This window comes from Schistocerca piceifrons, chromosome 1, assembly GCF_021461385.2.
Source record: "Schistocerca piceifrons isolate TAMUIC-IGC-003096 chromosome 1, iqSchPice1.1, whole genome shotgun sequence".
NCBI lineage: Eukaryota > Metazoa > Arthropoda > Insecta > Orthoptera > Acrididae > Schistocerca > Schistocerca piceifrons.
The window spans coordinates 290,955,456-290,981,028 of NC_060138.1; the positions used below are offsets into that span (position 1 = coordinate 290,955,456).

The 25,573-nt window shown below is 45.0% G+C and overlaps 1 protein-coding gene and 1 pseudogene across 1 annotated transcript in view; both read left to right on the plus strand.

Annotated features, from left to right (window-relative positions):
* Window positions 1-358: 358 nt before the first annotated feature.
* LOC124794242 (insulin-like growth factor-binding protein-related protein 1) overlaps window positions 359-25,573 on the plus strand; it is a 154,791-nt gene continuing 129,576 nt past the window's right edge. Inside the window, exon 1 of the mRNA XM_047258082.1 lies at window positions 359-895. Within this exon, the coding sequence (XP_047114038.1) occupies window positions 587-895 (309 nt within the window). The 5' untranslated portion in view covers window positions 359-586. The remainder of the gene's footprint in view (window positions 896-25,573) is intronic.
* On the plus strand, window positions 11,717-11,834 carry LOC124717614 (annotated as a pseudogene).

Sequence of the window (25,573 nt, forward strand, 5' to 3'; positions counted from 1 at the left end):
GCTCTTCTACTGTAAATTCCAGAGGGAAACGGTTTAGATTAGAAGAGGACATCTGTGGAAAACACATTGAATTTTGTGTACTACTTGGTGGAAAGGTGGTAGCTATCCGGATTTGAACCGAACGAGACGCTACTCTGCAACAAGAGAAGCAGAAGGGTTGCCTCTATGTGGTAATCCACTGTGGCTGTATCGCTGGAGAACTCGACTACAGCGCCGGCATAGGAAATCGTTTTTTTTTTCTCTCTCTGCCTCTTGGAAACTGTCCGAACAGATCCTGCGTTCGTCGCTATAAACAAGCGGCGCAGTTGCCGCGTCGCAACAGAAAAGACGGATCTCCCCGGAGTGAAGCCTCCGCGACGTAAATACGGAATCCGTGGCGGAGCGGCGAGGGAAAAACGCTACCGCTCGGCTGTCAGCGCGCCGACGAGAGGCGGCCCCCACGCGCCCTCCCTCGCACGCACACACACACACACAGCCCGAGCCGCGCCGCTATATATACGAGGCGGGCGCGCCCACGCGACAGACGGGCGCCGGCAGCAGCAGCGGCAACAGCAGCAGCAGCAGCAGCACGCGCGACGCACCGACGATGCAGCTCCTGGTGAAGGCGACGGCGCTGGTGGTGCTCCTGGTGGCCACGGCGGGTGCGGGGGCGGCGCCGGTGCACGACGGCGACCGCTGCCCGGACAAATGCGACACGGCGCTGTGCCCCCGGTCGGAGGCGGCCTGCCCCCGGGGGCTGGTGCCCGACCCGTGCGCCTGCTGCCCCTCCGGGCTCTGCGGCCTCGAGGAGGGCGAGCGCTGCTTCGACCCCCGGGTCACGCCAAAGAAGTTCGACAGGTTCGGCCAGTGCGGCGACGGGCTCGTCTGCAAGTCCCGCCACGACCTCACCTTCCGGGTGAGTACCTCGGCGTCTGCTGCAGCTGTAGAAGGCAGGACGCGTGCTAAACTTTGCTGGGGGCATTGGCTGACATGTAGTCTTGCTCGTGGGTAACAGCTTCAGCAATGTTGGGCGTCTACATCTACATACATACTCCGCAATCCACCATACGGTGCGTGGCGGAGGGTACCTCATACCACAACTAGCATCTTCTCTCCCAGTTCCACTCCCAAACCGAACGAGGGAAAAATGACTGCCTATATGCCTCTGTACGAGCCCTAATGTCTCTTATCTTATCTTTGTGGTCTTTCCGCGAAATGTAAGTTGGCGGCAGTAAAATTGTACTGCAGTCAGCCTCAAATGCTCGTTCTCTAAATTTCCTCAGCAGCGATTCACGAAAAGAACGCCTCCTTCCTGTAGTGACACCCACCCGAGTTCCTGAAGCATTTCCGTAATACTCGCGTGATGATCAAACCTACCAGTAACAAATCTAGCAGCCCGCCTCTGAATTGCTTCTATGTCCTCCCTCAATCCTACCCGATAGTCGTTGGTATAGTGACAAGATCTCTCAGTGCGAATCCCATAGAGTATGATTGCCATGTTGTCGAAATAGAATGTCTGCCCCGATAGCTGAGCGGTAACATAACGGAGTGCTGTCTTAAGGGGCCAGGATTCGATTCTCGGCTGGGTCGGGGATTTCCGTCGCTCAGGGACTGGTTGTTGTTTTCATCACCATTTCATCCCCATCCGGTGCGCAGGTCGCCCAAGGTGGCGTCGAATGTATAAAACCTACATCAAGGCGGCCGGACCTGCCCCGTAAGGGGCCTCCCGGCCAATGACGACAAACGCTCATTTCCATTTTCTATTTCGGAAGAGAATCACTTCTGCCCATGACAAGACACTTGCTAAACATCGCCGGCCGGTGTGGCCGAGCGGTTCAAGGCACTTCAGTCTGGAATCGTGCGACCGCTACGGTCGCAGGTTCGAATCCTGCCTCGGGCATGGATGTGTGTGATGTCCTTAGGTTACTTAGGTTTAAGTAGTTCTAAGTTCTAGGGGACTGATGACCTCAGATGTTATGTCCCAACTGCTCAGAGCCATTTTAACCATTTTCTGCTAAACATCTTCCTTTTCAACCTCTAGATATCCACTAGTGGACACAGACCTCTTTCAAAGACTTCCGTGTCGATCTTTGATGGACTGTTTGGATTCAGTTTCTTCCTGCATGTCGGTGGACGTCTTCCCCCATCTCGCCAGAGGACGTCCGACATTTCTCTTTGACTCTCTCGGACGCCACTGTATCAGTGTTTTTGCTCCATCTGAAGTTGCTCCTGGACATATTTCCTGCCCAAAGCCACTTCAGTTTCCCGCCCTCTCGAGAAATTCGTGGACTGCTATTCTTCTCTTTATCTTGATCCTTCCTCGCAGATTCAATCCGAGCATTGCTCGCCCAATTGCCCTTTGACGAACCCGGAGACGATCTGCGCTGTTTGTTGTGTCATTTTTTCGAGCAATTATGTTGTTACTGGCAGGATGCATGTGTCATAAGCCTCTTTGGATTTATGGCGGAGAATGAACCGAGTTTGCCAAATGCCACCGAGGTGAGGGCGATTCTCTGGGGGTTATCTCTGCTGTCTGGTCATATTCCAGATAAATTTCCTACTTCCAAAGCATGGTTTTTATGGAGAAAATCATGCTGTGGAAGTAGCAAATGTATACACTGGTATGGTGGACGAATATATTCAACAAATTACTCGGTGTGAATCTCACAGAGTATGTTGGCAATTTTCTGGGAAGGTACATCGCTTCTGCAGAAGGCGAGACGCTTGGTAAGACTTTTTTCGAGGCATAGTCTCGATTATGGGGAATAGTGACAGAAACGTTGGGAGTGGACGAACATATTCGTCAGTAACAAACTTATCGAATGGATCTCAAAGCTCGACCTCTCGAACTGAATCCTATGGAACATGTTTACAACGTTCCTGACAGGTTCATTCATAAGTAAAGATTTATTTTCAAATGTGTCTATAAAGATACGCCAGTAATTACAAAACTGTGCGCGTTTACATTACAATAAAGACCCCAGCGAAATGCAGGAGTTCATACATAGCAAACATCACATTTGAAAGTATCCTCGTACAAAGAACAACGTACTTGAGAACGAGAATTATTTCCCGAAACGTATTGTGATTAGTACCAGTAGATGTTATTTTGTAACAAACAAAACTTTTTTTACAGCGGCAAGCATTTCTAATGGATATGAGTAAAATGCGTCGCTTCAGCACAAGACAGGATAGGTATTTCTCATTTGCGCTAATCACGAAAGAGAAATATATTGGGGAACGTTCACCCTTGCAAAACACAATAATTTATTATTTTTATGCCTAAAACATATTTCGGTGTAATTATTCTTTAAAATTTATTTATTGGCCTTTAGATTTCTACCCATCTACATAGAATCTTCAGTCCTTAGTATTTCATTCCAAAATATTCTTTGCGGATTGTATATACATTTTGGTTAGCTACATGATGAAATACAACGAGGAAGAACTAAGGTTCTGAACCAGACATTTATAGTCCATCGCTGGTCAGTTATAAAGAACGAGGGATAGACGAGACCAAAAACCTAATATAAGTTACACTTTACATGTAGCGAGATAATTAATAGATTTACAAGTGATAAAACTACTAACAGTACAATTCTTCATGGAGCCCACATCAGTCAGTTCTAGTTACCATATCAAATCGAATAAATGAACAGGCAAATTATGATTTTCAAGTTAATTCTATCTTACTTTAACAGTCATTTATCCGTAAATTGTGTCCTAACATTTATACACATTCAATGCAATTCGTCATCCACAGTGTGTGCTCTTTATTCAATGATCTAAAAATTTGTTCGAAAATGGTTTGTAAGATAAAGGCAAGTATTTTTAGCTTACAATTTGAAGTCGGTTATGAGATTTATCTTTCACTAGTCTGTGTAATGTATCTCTCAATGAGCCTCCAAAGTATTTCTCGCATTAATAAAATGTAATTTATATTGTTAAATAACATTTTCGAACAAAATTTCAGTTACCTGCGTGTAGCACACCAACGGGACGATGCTACAGCTGTATTGAAACATGTTTGAAGTATACAATAAAAGTGGCAGTAATTGTATTGTGCACAAGTCTCTGAATCGTAGCAAATAGGTAATTACCTTCATAATGATTTAGAATCTCCTTAATATACAACAGCGTCTCAAAATTTAATTAAAAATTTTCTTTGTTTGTGACCGTTTGATAGCGATGTAGTTAAATAATAGTGATAAGAAATACAGTTTGTATTTTCTCGCACATTGATTCAAACAAGTTGTCAACGTATGTTTCCGGTCTTTTCAAGAATGGGCTATATGGGAAGTTCAGAATTCCTACTCTCTTCAGGAATTCATTGAACGTGTTGTGTACAACGTCTAATATGACAGAGGCTGCTGTCTCCTCAGTTATAACTCAAAAATAATACAAGTAACTTTTTGTAATTCTACTTAAATAAGACGAGACGATACTGTCATTTGATCGAAGGGGAGAATAAGTTCGGGGGACAGGGATTTGAGGTTGAGAGGAGGAGCGAGAGGCATAGAATGTAACATCTTCGTTCCAGCAATTCTACTTCCCGTCATTTTTTGAAAAATACCTTTGTGCTCGTTGGTTGTTATTATGGTGTTGTCGACTGTTCAGTTACATGAAGAAACTCACTGAAAAATAATGGACGAATCGTTTGTTCATAACACTGAGAGCAGCAAACATTACTTTGTAGGTTATCCTGAAAAGTCCTTGAACAACACGACGGTTCCCGTTTCCAGAATTTGATAACTGTAACTACACACAATACCTCAAGAGACGGACGTTGCCCTATAGGTTACATATAGATGTCGAATGAACTGCTCATTTTAAATAATTATGGTTGGAATATATTTGTCACAAACTCCAACTGGCTTTAGTCGGACAAGTCTGATTCGTGACGGAGCTCATCGTTGATAATATGGCCTGAAATACTTTTTGAGATAAATTCCCTATTACCATTAGAAAACTTACTTTTGTTTGAAAGTTTTCTTTTTGTGCTATTAAAAATAATATGACGAGTACTCCAACATTTGTGTTTCACGCCGTTGTACTGTTGGACAGTGTTATTACGTCTGTTTACAGATGTCTAGCAAATAGACCTGTTTATAGAAGTTTATGGTCCATGAGCATAAAAACATACTCAAATAACTCATTTTGATAATATTTCAGTTGATGATAACAATTTATGATATTCAATTAAAATCGTATAAAATGTGTAATTAACTCAAAAATATTTTGTGGCAGTTCTCATTTTCCGCAGCATTTACGCAAATACTCGTTTACAACAAAAACTCCTTAGCGTGCTCCAATGTTGATAGTTATTATCCCAGATGCGATTCGTCTACTATGTGAGGGGCATCTTCAGTGGATATTCTGAAATGTGATGTAGTTTTGGCGTTACACAGATTAATTACAGTTCTAAAAAAGTGCACTTCCTTCGTTTTTTTACATGACGTGATATTGTACTTCCAGTAATTTTTAGGTGTACTGACGAAGGTCGCTACTGTCCTTTATTTGGTTATATCTTCGGCATATTTCCTGTCATATTGTTATCTTGTCGTTATGATGCCTTGTTCTCTGTACTTTGTTTGTTATGAACACTTCAGTGACGACTTGACAACCAATTGATACGTTTACCACCACAGATGCCACAGTCGTGAATGTAGAATTGTATATTTGTTTGTTTGGAGACGTGTCTTATTTGTATCTCAACAATGTTAGTGTATTGCGGGAAAATGTGTGTAAGTTCGAGTTTCGGTCAGGCACTTAACATTCACGCAACTGGGAGAGTCAATAATGTGTCATCGACACACTGCTGTTCAAATCTTGGAGTGAGCACAATTTTTCTGTAAATCAACTCTCTCGCCCGACACGTAATCCTGGATTGGTTGGTTTGGGAAGGGGACCAAACAGCGAGGTCACCGTTCCCATCGGATTAGGGAAGGATGGGGAAGGAAGTGAAAGGAACGATCCAGATATATGCCTGAACCGATTTAGGGAAATCACGGAAAACCGAAATCGGAACGACCGGTCGCGGGTTTGAATAGTCATCCTCCCGGATGCGAATCTGTTGTACTAACCACCTCGCTCGGTCGTAATCTTGGTGTTACGCACATTGTAGCGTACCCTGCAGAACACGTCAGGTAGACCATGTTCACTTAGTTTAGAGGCAGCCACAGACACTTCCTTTTCAAAGGGCGTTCCCTTCGCGAAGAGAGAAACTTTCAGCGATGGTAGAGAAGGGCAAATGTATCAGTTTGAAATAAGGGAGCCCGATCCACAAACGAGAAAGTCAGAGGTTACAAATCCAAACGTGTTGTGGGTTAATTATGTCCCTGGAATGCCGAAGGCGATGTAATAAAATGATTTATCATGTAGATACAAACATTTCAAGAATGAAATTATATCGACCCCAGAAACGGGATGCTCAGTAATGCTAATAGTCGTGTATGAGGTTCTGAGGATTACCACGCTACAGCTTGGTGGAGTTGTTAACACAGAGTTACAATGAACATATGAGTGGATTCTGTCAATGATTCATTAACAAAATAGCGACTACCTGTTCTCATGTAAATTCAGTGGTGCACTCTGTGTTTCTGAGAGGCATACTCTGTTATTGGACGATATCCCACTCATTCTTCGTGGTTGCATCGTGATGGGGCTCCAGCTTAATTTGTACATCTCGCTCGCGAACACCTACGTCACGATTTCGTTGAAATATGTGTAGAAAGTAGAGGGTTTGTTTCTAGACCAGCTCATTGTTCGAATGGATACAGAGGAAGTCTGTGCGAGAATGTCAAGCTTGCATAGAAGCTAGGGAACATTACTCTGAAGCGTTGCGAATATAGTACTTATGTAAATGTTCGGATAAATAAAATTATTACAAAAAAGGATTTTTGAATTTTTATCACCGTCAGCAGACGAATAGTAAATATAACATTTTTCATTTCACATATTGCATCCTACTCAGTCACTTACCGATCAGGGATCCCCTGCTCAAGTTGATACATTTGCTGATCTCGATGATGGTTCAAATGGTTCAAATGGCTCTGAGCACTATGGGACTTAACATCTATGGTCATCAGTTCCCTAGAACTGAGAACTACTTAAACCTAACTAACCTAAGGACATCACACAACACCCAGTCATCACGAGGCAGAGAAAATCCCTGACCCCGCCGGGAATCGAACCCGGGAACCCGGGCACGGGAAGCGAGAACGCTACCGCACGACCACGAGCTGCGGACAGATGGTTTAGAAACACGGGCTGTGTTTAGGACATAGATTAGATAAGATTAGATTTACTTTCATTCCAATTAATCCGTGGTGAGGTGATCCTCCAGGATGTAGAACATATCAGAAAAACAATAATACATGACAAATATTTACAGCTGAAACAAATAAGCTAATGTACCTTCCACAGGTCTCAAGTGGAATGATGGTAACTTTTTTTTAATGAACACTATATGAAAGAATCATTTTACAAACACTAATGCACTGAATTTAAAATAAAAAAGTATTTTTTTTATTTATAAAGTAATAAATATTGAATGGAACTACTATAATACTTACTTACAATGAACACATTACTGCACTGAAATGGTGCAGAAGTTAGATTGTACTTTCACACACACACTCACTCACACACACACACACACACACACACACACACACACACACTTATTTACAATGAAGACATTACTGCACTGAAAGCCGGCCGAGCGGTTCTAGGCGCTACAGTCTGGAACCGCGCGACTGCTACGGTCGCAGGTTCGAATCCTGCCTCGGGCATGGATGTGTGTGATGTCCTTAGGTTAGTTAGGTTTAAGTAGTTCTAAGTTCTAGGGAACTGATGAGCACAGATGTTAAGTCCCATAGAGCCATTTGAACCATTTGAACTGCACTGAAATTGCGCAGAAGTATTATTGCACTTATACAAATCAGTTGGTTCTACTGAGAAATTCATCAATGGAGTAGAAGGAGTTGGTCACCAATAAATCATTTAGATTTCTCTAAGAGCGGTGACGGAGCGGATCCTGGGGGCGTGCATACATTTGTATAGAAAATGAGGGAAGAGACGATTAACATTAACGGAAAGCTACCTCACTTCTCCAGCACGCTTCTTAGCAATTCATCGCCTGTACGTGATGCACGTACAGTTACTTGAATGAACGAAGCTAATACGTAATCAGATTTGTAAAACAAGTTTGTTATGAGTGCAGACTGACGCCTCTTACGACTGCATCAGACGGCAGTCGCTATCCTCCGCACTGTTGTGTACCACGCGGTACAGCGCCCACCCCACGAGGAAGCTCGCCAGCGTGACCTCGGGAGCGCCAGGCGTGAGAAACGAAGTGCGCGTTGTGTCATCGCCGACACTCGATCTGTTGACGGTTGGCTGCTGCGAGGTACGGGAGCGGGCGCCGCTGGCTGTCAGCAGCGCAGACATGCGCTCCTTGTCACAGCGATGTGCATAGTTAGTAAACAAGTCGGTTTACTGGCTTTTCAACAGCATTTTTACTTCGACAGTGCACATTCTCAAGTGCAGCTTCATCATCAGGACTTCTGTTGCTTATCGAACAACCTACAGTTCTATCTTAACTGAAATTTTACAAGTTCCCATAGAACCTATACACAGTTACAGTGAAATATATGTAGAGTATTTATCGTAAAACAGGGAAAAGTAAATCAAAATTTCAAGTTTTCTTAAGAAATAAGGTCTTCGACGATTAATGAGACTCAGCAAAAATATTTGCTGGTACTTTACATTTAGGATCTTTCAGATGCCACTAACATTCTTTTTACTGTACACGGTTACCAGCATACAGAAAATTCTGATCCGCTGTAACCTACTACTTTCGGTAAAGGGGAACATATATATTTTCGTACACTACTGGCCACTAAAATTGCTACACCAAGAAGAAATGCAGATGATAAACGGGTATTCATTGGACAAATATATTATACTAGAACTGACATGTGATTACATTTTCACGCAATTTGGGTGCATAGATCCTGAGAAACGGCCTTCATACGCCTGGGCATTGAGTCAAACAGAGCTTGAATGGCGTGCACAAGTACAGCTGCCGATGCAGCTTCAACACGATACCACAGTTCATCAAGAGTAGTGACTGGCGTATTGTGACGAGCCAGTATGCTCGGCCACCAATGACCAGACGTTTTCAATTGGTGAGAGATCTGGAGAATGTGCTGGCCAGGGCAGCAGTCGAACATTTTCTGTATCCAGAAAGGCCCGTACAGGACCTGCAACATGCGATCGTGCATTATCCTGCTGAAATGTAGGGTTTCGCAGGGATCGAATGAGGGGTAGTGCCACGGGTCGTAACACATCTGAAATGTAACGTCCACCGTTCAAAGTGCCGTCAATGCGAACAAGAGGTGACCGAGATGTGTCATAATGGCACTCCATACCATCACGCCGGCTGATACGCCAGTATGACGATGACGAATACACGCTTCCAATGTGCGTTCACCGCGATGTCGCCAAGCACGGATGCGACCATCATGATGCTGTAAACAGAAACTGCATTCATCCGAAAAAATGACGTTTTGCCATTTGTGCACTAAGGTTCGTCGTTGAGTACACCATCGCAGGCGCTCCTGTCTGTGATGCAGCGTCAAGGGTCACCGCAGCCATGGTCTCCGAGCTGATAGTCAATGCTGCTGCAAAAGTCGTCGAACTGTTCGTGCAGATGGTTGTTGTCTTGCAAACGTCCCCATTTGCTGACTCAGAGATCGAGACGTGACTGCACGATCCGTTACAGCCATGCAGATAAGATGCCTGTCATCTCGACTGCTAGTGAAACGAGGCCATTGGGATTCAGTACGGCGTTCCGTATTACCCTCCTGAACCCTCCGATTTCATGTTCTGCTAACAGTCATTGGATCTCGACCAACGCGAGCAGCAATGTCGCGATACGATAAACCGCAATCGCGATAGGCCACAATCCGACCTTTATCAAAGTCGGAAACGTTATGGTACGCATTTCTCCTCCTTACACGAGGCATCACAACAACGTTTTCACCAAGCAACGCCAGTCAACTGCTGTTTGTGTTTGAGAAATCGGTTGGAAACTTTTCTAATGGCAGCACGCTGTAGGTGTCGCAACCGGCGCCAACCTTGTGTGAATGCTCTGAAAAGCTAATCATTTCCATATCCCAGCATCTTCTTCCTGTCGGTTAAATTTCGCGTCTGTAGCACGTCATCTTCGTGGTATAGCAATTTTAATTGTCAGTAGTGTACTTAAGACAAGTTAACCCATTCGAAGAGGAAAGTGAATCACTGTAAGATTTTATAGAAGAAATAATCGTACATCTTTAAGTAAAAATAACTTTAACATTCAAATTACAATCGGAAATACACTTAAATTACCAATATTTTTGAGAATTTAAACACAAAACTACATAGGAATGTAATAAAATCAGATATCGCAATTCTATTATTCCACTTTTTTCACATTAATGTCTGCGACATCATATGGGCCCCTCCTGAAATCTTTCACCTTTACCTTACAAATAATGTTTGATATCAAAAATGTTTGAATGTCAGCAACATTAGGATGCACAAAATATCTGTTTCTTGCCATATTTTTTTTCTTAAAAATTGATCAGCGCATTGTCTTTATACGCCTCCATAACTTTTCCTACCTGACATCTACCTTTTTCGTCAGTATTGAAGCAAGTGAAGACATGGCTTCATTTGTCATAATGAAATTCAGAAGCCTTTGGTAAAGCCATTTATTGTTCTTTACTTTTCTCATGCTTCGCGAAAATGGAGGTCACTATAATATTTTTTTCCTGTGCTCCAAACTTCCGTATTTGTTTCTGGGGCTTGATCCACTTTATCCCTGAAATTACAAAGGAAGTCATTTTTGGCACAATACCGAAAAGAAAAAAGTACGTTAAAAAGTGAGTTTAACATATATTGCAGGTACAGTAGTGCTTTGATGCAATTAGCTAAAAGACAGGTGCAGCTTCTCACCTATGGGCACTGTGCCAGTCTGTTTTCGTCGATATCACAAAGCTTTAAAGGCACCATTGATAATAACAGCTGATGGTTGCCACAATTTTCGTTTCTCGTGTTACTGATGACACAGATAACGAACGTACAGATCACAGCTTTCTAAATAAGTCAATTTTCGTGTTTCTCTCTCCTGTCAATCAGGTGGCAGTGATTCAGTCAGTGATTCAGTAGACTAACGTATCGTGCATCCACTTTACCCCCTGTGATCCGCTTTACCCCATTTTACTCGGTACAGTGTATCTGTGAATTTTGCTGATTCATTTTGTGCATAACATCACCCACTGAAGTAACTTTCACATTTTGTTTACACTGTTCGTCAGGTTTTTAAAGATACCTACAGCTTAAAGTTTTGAACATGGCTGCGTGGTCAGCGACCGTTTACAAAGTAAATAAACAGTGAAAGCAGCCCTCCGTCGCAAAAACGGAGTTTTTGACCTAGGTTTCAACGCGTCTATGAGTGCCTTCATCAGAAATAGAATTCTCAAATTTGCATGTCACTTGTAAACTAAAAATCAAGCGATAAAGCTTTAGTCACAAAATAGGTAAAATAGAATACATAAAAGGCAAGCCACTATGGCTTGCATCAGACCATATGGAAATTTCAGCAACACAAAGATCATAAATAACTCGCGTGTTATACAGCATGCCTTAATGTTTAAATAAATTTTCTATTTAAATATTTTACAGAAAGGCCAACGGCCTTGCCGCAGTGGTAACACCGGTTCCCGTCAGATCACCGCAGTTAAGCGCTGTTGGGCTGGGCTAGCACTTGGATGGGTGACCATCCAGTCTACCGAGCGCTGTTGGCAAGCGGGGTGTCCTTGTGTGGCAAAATGAGGAACTACTTGACTGAAAAGTAGCGGCTCCGGTCTCGGAAACTGACAAACGGCCGGGAGAGCGGTGTGCTGACCACATGCCCCTCTATATCCACATCCAGTGCCGCCTACGAGCTGAGGATGACACGGAGGTGCCAACTGTAAAATGCAGAGGCGGTGTGCTACGGTGTGGTGGCGTTTTTCATGGACGGGGCTTGCACCCTTGTTGTTTTGCGTGGCACTATCAGAGCAAGGGCCTACTTTAATGTTTGGTTCAAATGGTTCAAATGGCTCTGAGCACTATGGGGCATCTAAGGTCAGCAGTCCCCTAGAACTTAGAACTAATTAAACCTAACTAACCTAAGGACATCTCACACATCCATGCCCGAGGCAGGATTCAAACCTGCGACCGTAGCGGTCGCGCGGTTCCAGACTGTAGTGCCTAGAACCGCTGGGCCACCCCGGCCGGCTTTAATGTTTTAAGCACCTTCTTGCTTCCCACTGTAGAAGAGCAATTCGTGGATGGCGATTGCATCTTTCAACACGATCGACCACCTGCTCATAATGCACGACCTGTGGCGGAGAGGTTACTCGACAATAACATCCCTGTAATAGACTGGCCTGCACAGAGTCCTGACCTGGATACTATAGAAAACCTTTGGGATGTTTCATGCGAGGCCTCACCGACTGACATCGATACCTCCACTCAGAGCAGCACTCAGTGAAGAATGGGCTGCCATTCCCCAAGACACCATCCAACATCGGATTGAACGTATGCCTGAGAGAGTGGAAGTTGTCATTCCAGCATTACCGATGGAAGGCGCCACGAACTTGTAAGTCATTTTCAGCCAAGTGTTAGGATACTTTTTATCACATAGTGTACTTCAGCTACGATCGGTCTGTAACAGACATCGGATCAGACAATAACACAACAATTTCCACTAGACTGACATAAGCAATCAAAGAAGACTGCAGCGAATTGCAGGAGGAAGAGCTGCAGGGGAGCGACTATTGGGGCAGGGACTGGTAGTAATAACAAAAAAAAAAAAAAAAAAAAAAAAAGGCTCTGAGCACTATGGGACTCAACTGCTGTGGTTATCAGTCCCCTATAACTTAGAACTGCTTAAACCTAACTAACCTAAGGACATCACACACATCCATGCCCGAGGCAGGATTCGAACCTGCGACCGTAGCAGTCGCACGGTTCCGGACTGCGCGCCTAGAACCGCGAGACCACCGCGGCCGGCGGTAGTAATAACACACGGGGCATAAATAGGGCAAGAGATCCACTACCAAAAGTACCCTCCGCCACACACCGTAAGGAGGCTTGGAGATCATAGATGTAGATGTAGAAATACTTACTTCGGAACATCAAACTTCCCTATTTCAGATGATGCTAAATATCATGTCTGTTTGTCCAGTGCTGGAGAAATCACTGAATACACGGTCATCACACAGTTCTTCAAACCAATATTACTGAATCGCCAGTCACCTGGCGATATGAAGGAAACGAAGGATACAGCGTTGCAGCTGTGCTGGTGGGCGAACTGGTCTCCGTTCTGTCGGCGGTGGCTACTGCACCCACGGCTCCCGCCCACCTCCCCCGCGTTACCCAACTCATCGGCACACCTCAGCAGCCGGCCCGTTACTTTCACAGACTGCCTGTCTCAAGCACTGGTCCTGCAAGACCAGCCTCTGTTGATGGCTGTTACGTCCTCATCATCGTTTCATCCTCATCACCAGCACTCGAATCGCCCAACGTGGGGTTGAATGAAATAAGCGTTGCAGTCTGCTGCCGAACTTCCTCAGGTGGGGCCTCCCGGTCATCAATGCCACATGCTCATTTCATTTCATCTACCCGAGGGACAGAGGAACTGTTACTTGCATTTTGGTGCAATCTGATGGTTTCGTTAGCTGTCTGTCCAATAGGAGCTTACCCTAAGGAAAACCACGCATCCTTTACAGCAAGGGTCTCCAACCCGCGGCCCCAGGGGGCAGCGGCCCAAAGCAAGTATCAATAAATATCAATGCGACCCAAGAAGTGAGCATGTATCACACGATAAGTAAAAAGAAAAAAGTAAAATTACGTATATGTAAATTATAATAAACTACATACTTTCAATTTGAAACTCCCGGCGCACGATGCTGCCCTCTCATTTGTCCGTCCCCACCACTTCTTCTTGCCTTAGTGTTTCTTGTTATAGCTGGAGTTACGAACGATGGCGGTCGAGTTTAGGCTTATTCTGCGCACCTAGTTTACGCATTCTCCGACAGCCAATGAGCATTCAGTAGTGTTCTGGGCGCCCTGCTGTGAACGTCATACCAAATGCAAGCATTAAACGTGACCGTATCGAGATATTCTGTGAACTTTTATTCCATTTGTTGCGAGTTGTCATAGCTGACGATGGTTGTAAGCGACAAATTCTATAGAAGGACGCGGGAGGAATAATTTGCGGGATACATGCTTTCTTCAAACGCACCTACCGCAACTGTCGGTTGGAACCGACAACAGTGACCGAGTGGTTCTAGGCGCTACAGTCGAGAACCGCGCGACCGCTACTGTCGCAGGTTCGACTTAAACTTAACTAACCTGCAGCCGCGTGGTTTCAGACTGAAGCGCCTAGAATCGCTCGGCCACCGCGGCCGGCTACAGAGAACAGGTAGACCCAAATTGTGTTGGCTTCTTCGCACTATTGTTTATCTGGGTGGGCGAAATCATATGAAAATCCCTCATGAAATTATCGTAGCACGCCGATAGAGAAGTCGAAACCAAACGCCTGTTGCTGAAGTTTGAGATGGGCTGCGCCAGTTTGTTTTGGCTGCTGTAGAGGGGTGCTATGTTACTCTGGTGCTGGTATTTCAATGTGCACCAGAACTGCAGACATGAAACTGCAAACAAAAAGGTACTAATTACAGAATATAGATTTTGGAGGAGATAATTAAGGCTTTAAGAATGCCCTTCGCAGATGTGTGCGGGCAACTGACACTTCATTGGCGTAGCGTGAGCACGCGTACAACGTGAAATACACTCCTGGAAATGGAAAAAAGAACACATTGACACCGGTGTGTCAGACCCACCATACTTGCTCCGGACACTGCGAGAGGGCTGTACAAGCAATGATCACACGCACGGCACAGCGGACACACCAGGAACCGCGGTGTTGGCCGTCGAATGGCGCTAGCTGCGCAGCATTTGTGCACCGCCGCCGTCAGTGTCAGCCAGTTTGCCGTGGCATACGGAGCTCCATCGCAGTCTTTAACACTGGTAGCATGCCGCGACAGCGTGGACGTGAACCGTATGTGCAGTTGACGGACTTTGAGCGAGGGCGTATAGTGGGCATGCGGGAGGCCGGGTGGACGTACCGCCGAATTGCTCAACACGTGGGGCGTGAGGTCTCCACAGTACATCGATGTTGTCGCCAGTGGTCGGCGGAAGGTGCGCGTGCCCGTCGACCAGGGACCGGACCGCAGCGACGCACGGATGCACGCCAAGACCGTAGGATCTTACGCAATGCCGTAGGGGACCGCACCGCCACTTCCCAGCAAATTAGGGACACTGTTGCTCCTGGGGTATCGGCGAGGACCATTCGCAACCGTCTCAATGAAGCTGGGCTACGGTCCCGCACACCGTTAGGCCGTCTTCCGCTCACGCCCCTACATCATGCAGCCCGCCTCCAGTGGTGTCGCGACAGGCGTGAATGGAGGGACGAATGGAGACGTGTCGTCTTCAGCGATGAGAGTCGCTTCTGCCTTGGTGCCAATGATGGTCGTATGCGTGTTTGGCGCCGTGCAGGTGAGCGCCACAATCAGGACTGCATACGACCGAGGCACACAGGGCCAATACCCAGCATCATGGTGTGGGGAGCGATCTCCTACACTGGCCGTACACCACTGGTGATCGTCGAGGGGACACTGAATAGTGCACGGTACATCCAAACCGTCATCGAACCCATCGTTCTACCATTCCTAGACCGGCAAGGGAACTTGCTGTTCCAACAGGACAATGCACGTCCGCATGTATCCCGTGCCACCCAACGTGCTCTAGAAGGTGTAAGTCAACTACCCTGGCCAGCAAGATCTCCGGATCTGTCCCCCATTGAGCATGTTTGGGACTGGATGAAGCGTCGTCTCACGCGGTCTGCACGTCCAGCACGAACGCTGGTCCAACTGAGGCGCCAGGTGGAAATGGCATGGCAAGCCGTTCCACAGGACTACATCCAGCATCTCTACGATCGTCTCCATGGGAGAATAGCAGCCTGCATTGCTGCGAAAGGTGGATATACACTGTACTAGTGCCGACATTGTGCATGCTCTGTTGCCTGTGTCTATGTGCTTGTGGTTCTGTCAGTGTGATCATGTGATGTATCTGACCCCAGGAATGTGTCAATAAAGTTTCCCCTTCCTGGGACAATGAATTCACGGTGTTCTTATTTCAATTTCCAGGAGTGTAGTTAATATGATAGCATACAGCTGGGCCGTCCGGTGGCCAGTTTAACATTCGGGTTAGGGCAGTCAACACAGCAAGGCTGTCCGAGGAGCGAACCAGAAGAAAAGTCCGAGTGGTAGGCACGCGTCGCTGATTGCACTGCGTAACAGGAAGCTTAGAGATTGCAGCGTCACGAAAGCAGGAACTAAACTGCCTGTTGATGGCTGCTGTGGGGCAGAGAAGTGCTGCCAACGGTTTGCTGATCCTCTGCGATTTGCTAGTGGCCCGGGACCGTGACGTCGCTTCTGTCGTCTCCCCCTGGACGGACAGTGGACGCGAAACGTCCGCCATCCCATTGGTTTGATCATCGAAATGCTAGTTGGCGTCGCTTCACTGTGTCCGGCAGGTTCAGTAACTTCTTATGTGCCATTCAGACATCGACTCTCGCGAAAACCGTGATCACTCAGAAACTAAGAAGTGCTCGCTTTCGGTTTTTCGGAATGCCCGTCACTCCCCCGAGGTGTTTAGAAAACACAGTGTAAATGTAATGCGAAATGGTGGGACGAGGATTTGGGTTCCATTGTTCCTAAGACGATGGAAAAGCAAGCTGATGTCATTCTCAATAGGGATGGAACGCAAAATCGGGAAAGGCAAGCTGATGTCATTCTCAATAGGGATGGAACACAAAATCGTTTTTCGATAATGATGGGCAAGAAAACTTGTGGCCTTTTTTATGATACCCTCTTGATGTTCGCCTCGTGATTTAATCAAACCGTGAGGTACACAAAACTACGGTTCTGAATGAGGATTTACTCCACTCTTTTCGAGTATGTGTCCAGAATCCAGTGTCTCATTTATTTCACCAATCAGTTCGGTACTTTAGAAGATATTTGCCGCTGTACAATTTGCCACATCCGTGCAGCGGAAAGTTTTCATTTTTAATTCAAGCAAATGCACACCGCAAATGAGCATGCTATTACTATGCATTTTTGGGAATAAATCCATCCAGATTGTGTAATATATTGTCACTTATTATGATGTTCAGGCAACGTTTGGGTAAAGGTTTTATTGCAGCTGACACTGAACTTACCATTAAGAGCCCTAAGTTTTGACCTGGTATGGCTATAGGCGAAACGTGCCAAAAATTTAAAAAAATGGAAAGTATATTACGCGATCTAGACGGCAGTATTCGCGAAAAAAAAAGAGATTTCATTTTTGTCGTTGGTAATTTTCTTTGAGGTCAACGTTTCGGTGACGGAAAATTAAAAGTAAATATCTTTCTAAAATGAGATGTACATGCCTTTGGACCAGTGAGCGATGGAGTGCATTGTGGAACATGCAGATAGGAACTGATGTTATTGCTGTTTTTAATCTGTTTCAGTTAGTTATAGTGCACATTAGTAATGGATAGGGGCGACAGGAGTTGTAAGGCAATAATAGTGATAGACATAGAGTTGGAAGTGGGTGTAGCTCTTATTAATAATAGGAATATTTATGGTGATGAGACGAAATACTGCGTTGTATGTAATGTTGATTCGTTTGCTGTCGATGTGTAGGAAAAAGTGTTGTTGATAATAATGAGCCGGCCGAAGTGGCCGTGCGGTTAAAGGCGCTGCAGTCTGGAACCGCGAGACCGCTACGGTCGCAGGTTCGAATCCTGCCTCGGGCATGGATGTTTGTGATGTCCTTAGGTTAGTTAGGTTTAACTAGTTCTAAGTTCTAGGGGACTAATGACCTCAGCAGTTGAGTCCCATAGTGCTCAGAGCCATTTTTTTTTATAATAATGAAATGAAATGATCGTATGGGATTTTTGGCCGGGAAGTCCCATTTGGGTTCGGCCGCTAGTGCAAGTCTTACTTTACGTAGTCGGCGCCACATTGGGCGACTTGCGGCCGATGATGAAATAATGAGGAGGACAACACAGCACTCAGTTCACGTGCGGATAAAATCTCCAAGCCGACCTGGAATCGAACTCGGGCCCAGTGCATGGGAGGCAAGTGCGTTACCACCCAACTAAGCCGGCGGACGTTGATAGGAATGATTTGTGTGAGAATGAATACAGCTGTGTTTAAATTACAGGAAACATGCTACAATGTAATAAATAAATAAATGAGGTATATAACTAGCGAAATTAATTGCCATGATGCTTGTGGTAGAAGGAACCAAACAATTCTAAGGGCGATGTGCAATATTTCAGTCACATAAATCTGTTGAAGAGTTAAGTCTAAGTGGCTGAATACAGTTTCGACTTATTTATCATTTCCAGTTCCCCGACATTATACACTGTAAATGATGGAAGGTGGGCTTTTAGCTATTGATCAGACTTCTGTGTCGGCGGAAAATTATGCAGGACCGAAAGTGGCTTCAGCGGGCATTACGCGCGTGCTTTTAGGTCGTTCACGGAGAGAGAGAGGGCAATCGTTTTCGGTAAGAGTGGACTTCAACTAAAGATCTGATCATACTGAGAAGATTTTTGCGCTTTCCTTTGAAAGAATGCAGGCCAGTGTTCGTTCGTGATGGGTCATTACTTTCAAAGATTTTCTCTTTCTTGAAAATTTGACCCATTCAGGTATCTTCTACAGTGTCATAAGCGTTAAATTAATCATATCTGACTGTGCTATTCCAGATCCATAACAGTGTGGCTAGTGATCAAATGAGCACTCAAATGACTTTCATTTAGGTACAGTGTGGGTGTTCGTTGTTTGTGTAAGTCGTTCTCAGGTTTCAGTGTTGTTTTAGCATTAAACTGGAACCTCTTTGATTTCATCACACACTTCTGTCTAAAAGTAATTTCGTTAGAGACTATTTGTATCTCAAAACGTAGGTCGTACGGAATTGTATTCCGCATCTTCATGGTATTATGTACATTTGCAGCTGGAAGGGGTTTAGTTTGTACAATAGTTTCGCTTCAGGTGCAGTATACATGTACTGCACATTCTTAATAAAATTAAGACAAATTGCACACTGTTGAGTCATTTGTGCACTACAAACCGTGAATTTCTATACCTCATCTCTCAAACACTACTTTTCGGATGAAATCATTTTCTTTACCGTACCAGTTCGTTGCCTACAACTGTGCCTCCAATCTTTACCAATCTACATACTGTACAGGTATCTTTAGGTATACTTCCAAAGTTTATGCATCCAATTAAAAAAAAAAAAAAAAAGAAATTAGATTGACCGGTTCCTCTTTTAGGATTAGGTACATTTTACTTCGTCTCCGTTCAACCATTCGTGGACATAAACACTAGACCGGATCTACTCAGAACCCTTACCGTTTACATAACCCCGCCTCCCAACTATCTGCCTCCATCCCCTCTCCCCCCATCCTCTCTATCTGTCTCTCTCTGTCTGTGTATCTCTTTCTCTTTCTCTCTCTTTCGCACACGAATAGTACACACGCACACACACGCATACATACACTGCGCATGCATGGCGTCTCCAGTAACAATTTTCTTTAGTTTAACATATTTTTGTTGCTTTACGGTCTATCCTCGTTAACATAAGAAATAACACCTCTCTTTAATTTATAACTTCACTACATTAACGAAGCGGGAGAATTTAAAGCTTCGTTGATGCTTGAGGTGATACATGTTAAGGTTATTAAGTTAAATCTAATAGCCTGAGACGCGAAAGACAGACTTTATGCCTGAGAGACGCTTCACTCCCTCGTAATACCATTAAACGCTAAAATATTCGACACTCCCGCTTTCCGTGCTGCTCGGAGTAATGCAATACAGTTTTTTACGGCACATATGCGGGAGAGCAGTATCGCTTGTGTATCTGACAATGGTCAACGAAAAACAGTCTCGCATTAGGACAAAGCTGGAGCCATCCCACTAATGGACGTTTTGCGAGCACCAGATGTGAAAGGAACTCGTCAAGAGCGCAAGATAATGACACGGGACGGCCACGGGAGAACGTAGCGAAAAGTTCTTGTTATGTCATTCTCCATTAGCACGAATATTTTTTTTTTTACTTTCACTCCTTCATTTCAAGTCTGTTTTGCAGCCACGTGGTTGCAACTCGGGCGTTTTTGTATCGATTAGTCAGAGAAGCTTTAAAACTCGCCGACACATCTGTAAACATGGCGGAGAGGTCATCTTTTTACGGCACCAGATATCCGGGCCAGGACGTTTTATCTCACCCGGAAAGCTGAATATAAATGTTCTGCTGTTCAGTTGTCCGTCAACGCTGCCATCTGTCTTCCAGTGCCTCGCGACACAAAAACCCACAGGGGTAAATTCCTTATTTGGAAAAAAACGCAAGACTGGATTACCGATCAACAGCCGTCAGACGCCGTTGAAGGTTACTCGCATAATGAGCTCTCTAGCAAAATGACAAATATCAACAGTGTATATTGTTTCATTTAAAACAAATGACATCCTGTGAAATTCTAGAATGTTATCTACGCAAATATAGTAACCTACAAACTAGTTAAAGCATGGAGAATGAATTGTTTTATTCTATGAATGGCATTTGATGCTTTCATTATATGTGACAAGCTGAAATTGTGTGCTGGTCCAAGATTCGAACACCTACGAGGGTGAGTCAAATAAAAACCTTAAATTTGAAATAACAAATCGAAATTTCGCGCCGTTATCCTGTACGTTGGTAAGCATGGTACAAACAGCGTGCAGAATGGCCTGTAGGTGGCAGCATAGTGCAGATGCACACATACCGTCGCAGTATCAGTATAAGGATGGCCGCCCCACTTGCGACTTGCACCAGGGAAGAACAGTGTTCTGTTATTCGGTTTTTGCGTGGTGAAGGTGTGAAATCCATCGACGAATGAAGGTTCAATACGGTGATGCATGTTTGTCACAGCAGCAAGTCTACGAATGGAGCAGGAAGTTCGCAAATGCTGTGACTTCAGTGGAAGATGCTCCTCGTCCAGGTCAGGCACAACGAGTTGTGACTCCACAGAACATTGCAGCAGTTGAAGCCATAGTGAAGGAAAACCGCCGAGTGTCACTGAATGAAATTGCAGCATGTTTACAGATTAGTCATGGGTCAGCACACCGCAGTGTGCATGATGTGCTTCAGTTTCACAAAGTGTCTGCAAGATGGGTGCCACGGCAGCTGACTACTGAAATGAGAGAACGACGTGTTGATGCTTGTGAAGAACTTCTTCGGCGCCTCCAAAGAGAGGGTGATGGCTTCCTTGTAAGAATCGTTACCTGGGGACGAAACCTGGGTTCACTTCCATCAACCGGGAACTAAGAGAGCGAGCAAGGAATGGCGCCATTCCTCATCACCGAAACCAAAGACGTTTCGAACAGAACCATCAGCAGGGAAGGTTATACTGACTCTCTTTTGGGACGAAAAAGGCGTCATTTTGGAGCATTACATGCCTAGAGGGACCACTGTTACCAGTGCATCATACACAGAGCTCCTAAAAAATCATCTACGGCTTGCAATCAAATCAAAGCGACGTGGATTGCTGTCAGCAGGTGTCCTTTTGCAACATGGCAATGCAAGGCCCCACACTGCCCCTACAACAGTTGCAACAATCACAGGCATGCATTTTGAGTGTCTTCCTCATCCACCATACTCACCAGACCTTGCCCCAAGTGATTTTCATATGTTTGGACCACTCAAAGGCGCAGTGGGGGGAAAGAAATTCCGTTCTGATGAAGAGTTACGCCACGCGGTGCATGAGTGGTTGCACGGACTACCAAAAGAATTTTTTTCTAAAGGAATTTATGCACTTTGTAAGCGTTGGAGGATTTGCATTGAGCGTGGGGGAGATTATGTTGAAAAGTGACTCAGCTTTGTATCACTTCTGCACAATAAGTAATATTTAAAAAAACATTTAAGGTTTTCATTTGACTCACCCTCGTATATGCGTCAGGGGTAGTTAAATGAAAACGAGACAGACGAGAAAATAAATAAACTGTTTATTACTAAAATTTCAAAAGTAATCACCATAACTGTGTCCGCCTCCGTAGTGTAGGGGTAGCGTTACCACTTACCACGCAGGGGGCCCGGGTTCGATTCCCGGCAGGGGATTGGGTGTTTGTGTCCTTCATCATGTCAACTAAAGGACTTGCAATACGGCGGCCGAACTCCCACAAATGGGGCATCCCGGCCAACAATGCCATACGATCATTTCATTTCATATCACAACTGTGAGACAAGATGGTGGATGAATTCATGCATAAATGTCTGCAGATGCCTACGGAACCATGATTGCATCCAGGCGCGCACCTCTTCGTCCGACACAAATCGACGGCCACGAATGACTTTCTTCAGGGCTCTGAAAATGTGGAGGATGTGTAAGGGATTTCCCGAGAAACTTCTGCAGTGTAGTCGAAACAACAGGCACCCCATCTCCGGGAAAGTCGTGACGACCTTTTTCTTTGACTACAAGGCCCATTGTTCACTGAATTTCTGGAACACGGTGTACATTTTGCAAAAACTGAAGAGCGCCATGAAGTCCAAACGCCCAAGAATGTTGACGGATGGCATCGTTCTGTTGCAAGATAATCCCCGCCCACATGTTGCCAAGATTGTTTCGATTATGCTGCATACATTTCGCAGGGAAGCCCTTACACATCGTTCATACAGTTTCCATCTCTCCTCATGCAATTTCCATATTTTTAGAGTCCTAAAGAAAGACGGCAGTGACGCCTATTTACATCGGATCAAGCGGTTCACATCTCGCTAGAATTATGGTTCCTTAGGTAACCATAAACGTTTTTCATAAACGTATTGATCATGTTGTTTCACAGTGCAATAAAGGTATGAGTAGTTATGGCGATTATTTTTGAAATAATAAACGTTTTACTCATTTTTCCGGTCACTTTCGTTCTCGTTTGACTGTGATTTGCCTCCAGATTTGCCGACCAAAATCACGAAGGCTTTTTTGCGATTTTTCTCAGTTATTTAGACCAGCGCTTGGTGGAAAGGCAAATTCTCACCTGCGATTATTTAGACATTACGCATTTTGAAGCAAACTGCGTTATGACAAATTTTTCGCTTTTGTAGAATACAGCACTATCAGGCGTTCAGAGATGAACGTTTATTTTTGGCCTTGGTGGCACACAGTAACTTGGACGTTACGACTGGACGTGAGAAACAAATTTAGGGTATGACTACGACCCTACTATCACTGTCACTCTATAATGGAGCAGATTTAGCGCATGAAATTTTTCTTTCATCTTATTTTTAGAAAGTTGTAGCCACATGCTAGCAATAATTATGCGTGTTCGTTATTTCATTTCAAAAAATGCTCAAATCTGTGTGAATTCCTAAGAGACCAGACTGCTGAGGTCATCGGTCCCTAGGCTTACACACTACTTAAACTAACTTATGACAAGAACAACACACACAGACACCCATGCCCGGGAAGGAGTCGAACCTCCGGCGAGAGGGGGCGCGCAATCCGTGACATGGCGCCTCTAACCACGCGGCCACTCGGCGCAGCTATTTCATTCCAATCGCTGGTATGATGTGATGGTAGTTAAGAAGTGAGAACCGGTTTAGTTTCAGATATGACTGGTTCTGAGACATTTGTGATCCTTTGGTTTCTAGCACTTTTTGAATAACACTACCTTATACACATTTGCATAATGTTTTCTTGCAGAAGTCTCCTTTTTCACTGTCTGTTGGAGGAACGATAATCAGTAAAACAGACGTTATGTACGAGTCAAGGATGGAAATCATATACTGTGTGATCAAAAGTATCCGGACACCTGCCTGAAAATGACTTACAAGTTCGTGGCGCCCTCCATCGGTAATACTGGAATGCAATATGGTGTTGACCTACCCTTAGTCATGATGACAGCTTCTACTCTCGCAGGCATACGTTCAATCAGGTGCTGGAATGACAGCCCATTCTTCACGGAGTGCTGAACTGAGGACAGGTATCGATGTCGGTCGGTGAGGCCTGGCACGAAGTCGGCGTTCCAAAACATCCCAAAGGTGTTCTATGTGATTCAGGCCAGGACTCTGTGCAGGACAGTTCATTACAGGGACGTTATTGTCGTGTAAGCACTACGCTACAGGCCGTGCATTATGAATAGGTGCTCGATCGTGTTGAAAGATACAATCGCGATCCTCTAATTGCTCTTCAACAGTGGGAAGCAAGAAGGTGCTTAAAACATCAGTGTAGGCCTGTGCTGTAATAGTGTCACGCAAAACAACAAGGGGTGCAGGAAACCTCCATGAGAAACACGACCACACCGTAACACCACCGCCTCCGAATTTTACTGTTGGCACTACACACGCTGGCAGATGACGTTCACCGGGCATTCGCCATACCCAAACCCTGCAATCGGATCGCCACATTGTGTAACGTGATTCGTCACTCCACACAACATTTTCCCACTGTTCAATTGTCCAATGTTTACGCTCCTTACACCAAGCGAGGCGTCGTTTTGCACTTAACAGGCGTGATGTGTGGCTTATGAGCAGGCGCTCGATTATGAAATCCAAATTTTCTCACGTCCCACCTAACTGTCATAGTACTGGCAGTGGATCCTGATGCAGTTTGGAATTCCTGTGTGATTGTGCGGATAGATGTCTGCCTATTAGACATTACGACAGTCTTCAATTGTCGGCGGTCACTGTCACTGAACAGAAGACGTCGACCTGTACGCTTTTGTGCTGTACGTGTCCCTTCACGTTTCTACTTCACTATCATATCGGAAACAGTTGACCTAGGGATGTTTAGGAGTGTGGAAATCTCGCGTACAGACGTATGGCAGCACAAGTGACACCCGATCACCTGACTACGTTCGAAGTCCGTGAGTTCCGCGGTGCGCCCCATTCTGCTCTCTCACGATGTCTAATGACTACTGAGGTCGCTGATAGGGAGTACCTGGCAGTAGGTGGCAGCATAATGCACCTTGAAAAACTTATGTTTTTGGGGGTGTCTGGATACTTTTGATCACATAGTGTACCTAGAACTTACAGGGGAACGATTACATAAACCAGACTGCAGGAATTGCAGATGTCTGAAATTCATTAGAAGAATCTTAAGGAAATGTAATTTATCCACGAAATAAGTGGCTTACAAAACGGTCGTAACGCTGGTTTTTGAGTACTGACGCTTGTAAGACACATTCTTGAGTACTGGCATTCATTTTGTGACAATGTACTGGGTGGATTAATAGAAGAGATGCGGAACATCCGAAGACGAGCGGCACAGCTTGTCACGGGATGGTGTAGTCGGCGCAAGAGCGTTACGAAGATCCTCAACGAACGCCTGAGGTAGACGCTACAAGAGGCGTGTTTGCACCACGGAGAGACTCACTGTTGAAATTCCGAGAAAGTAGCTTTCGAGAGGAACGGGCCACGTCAT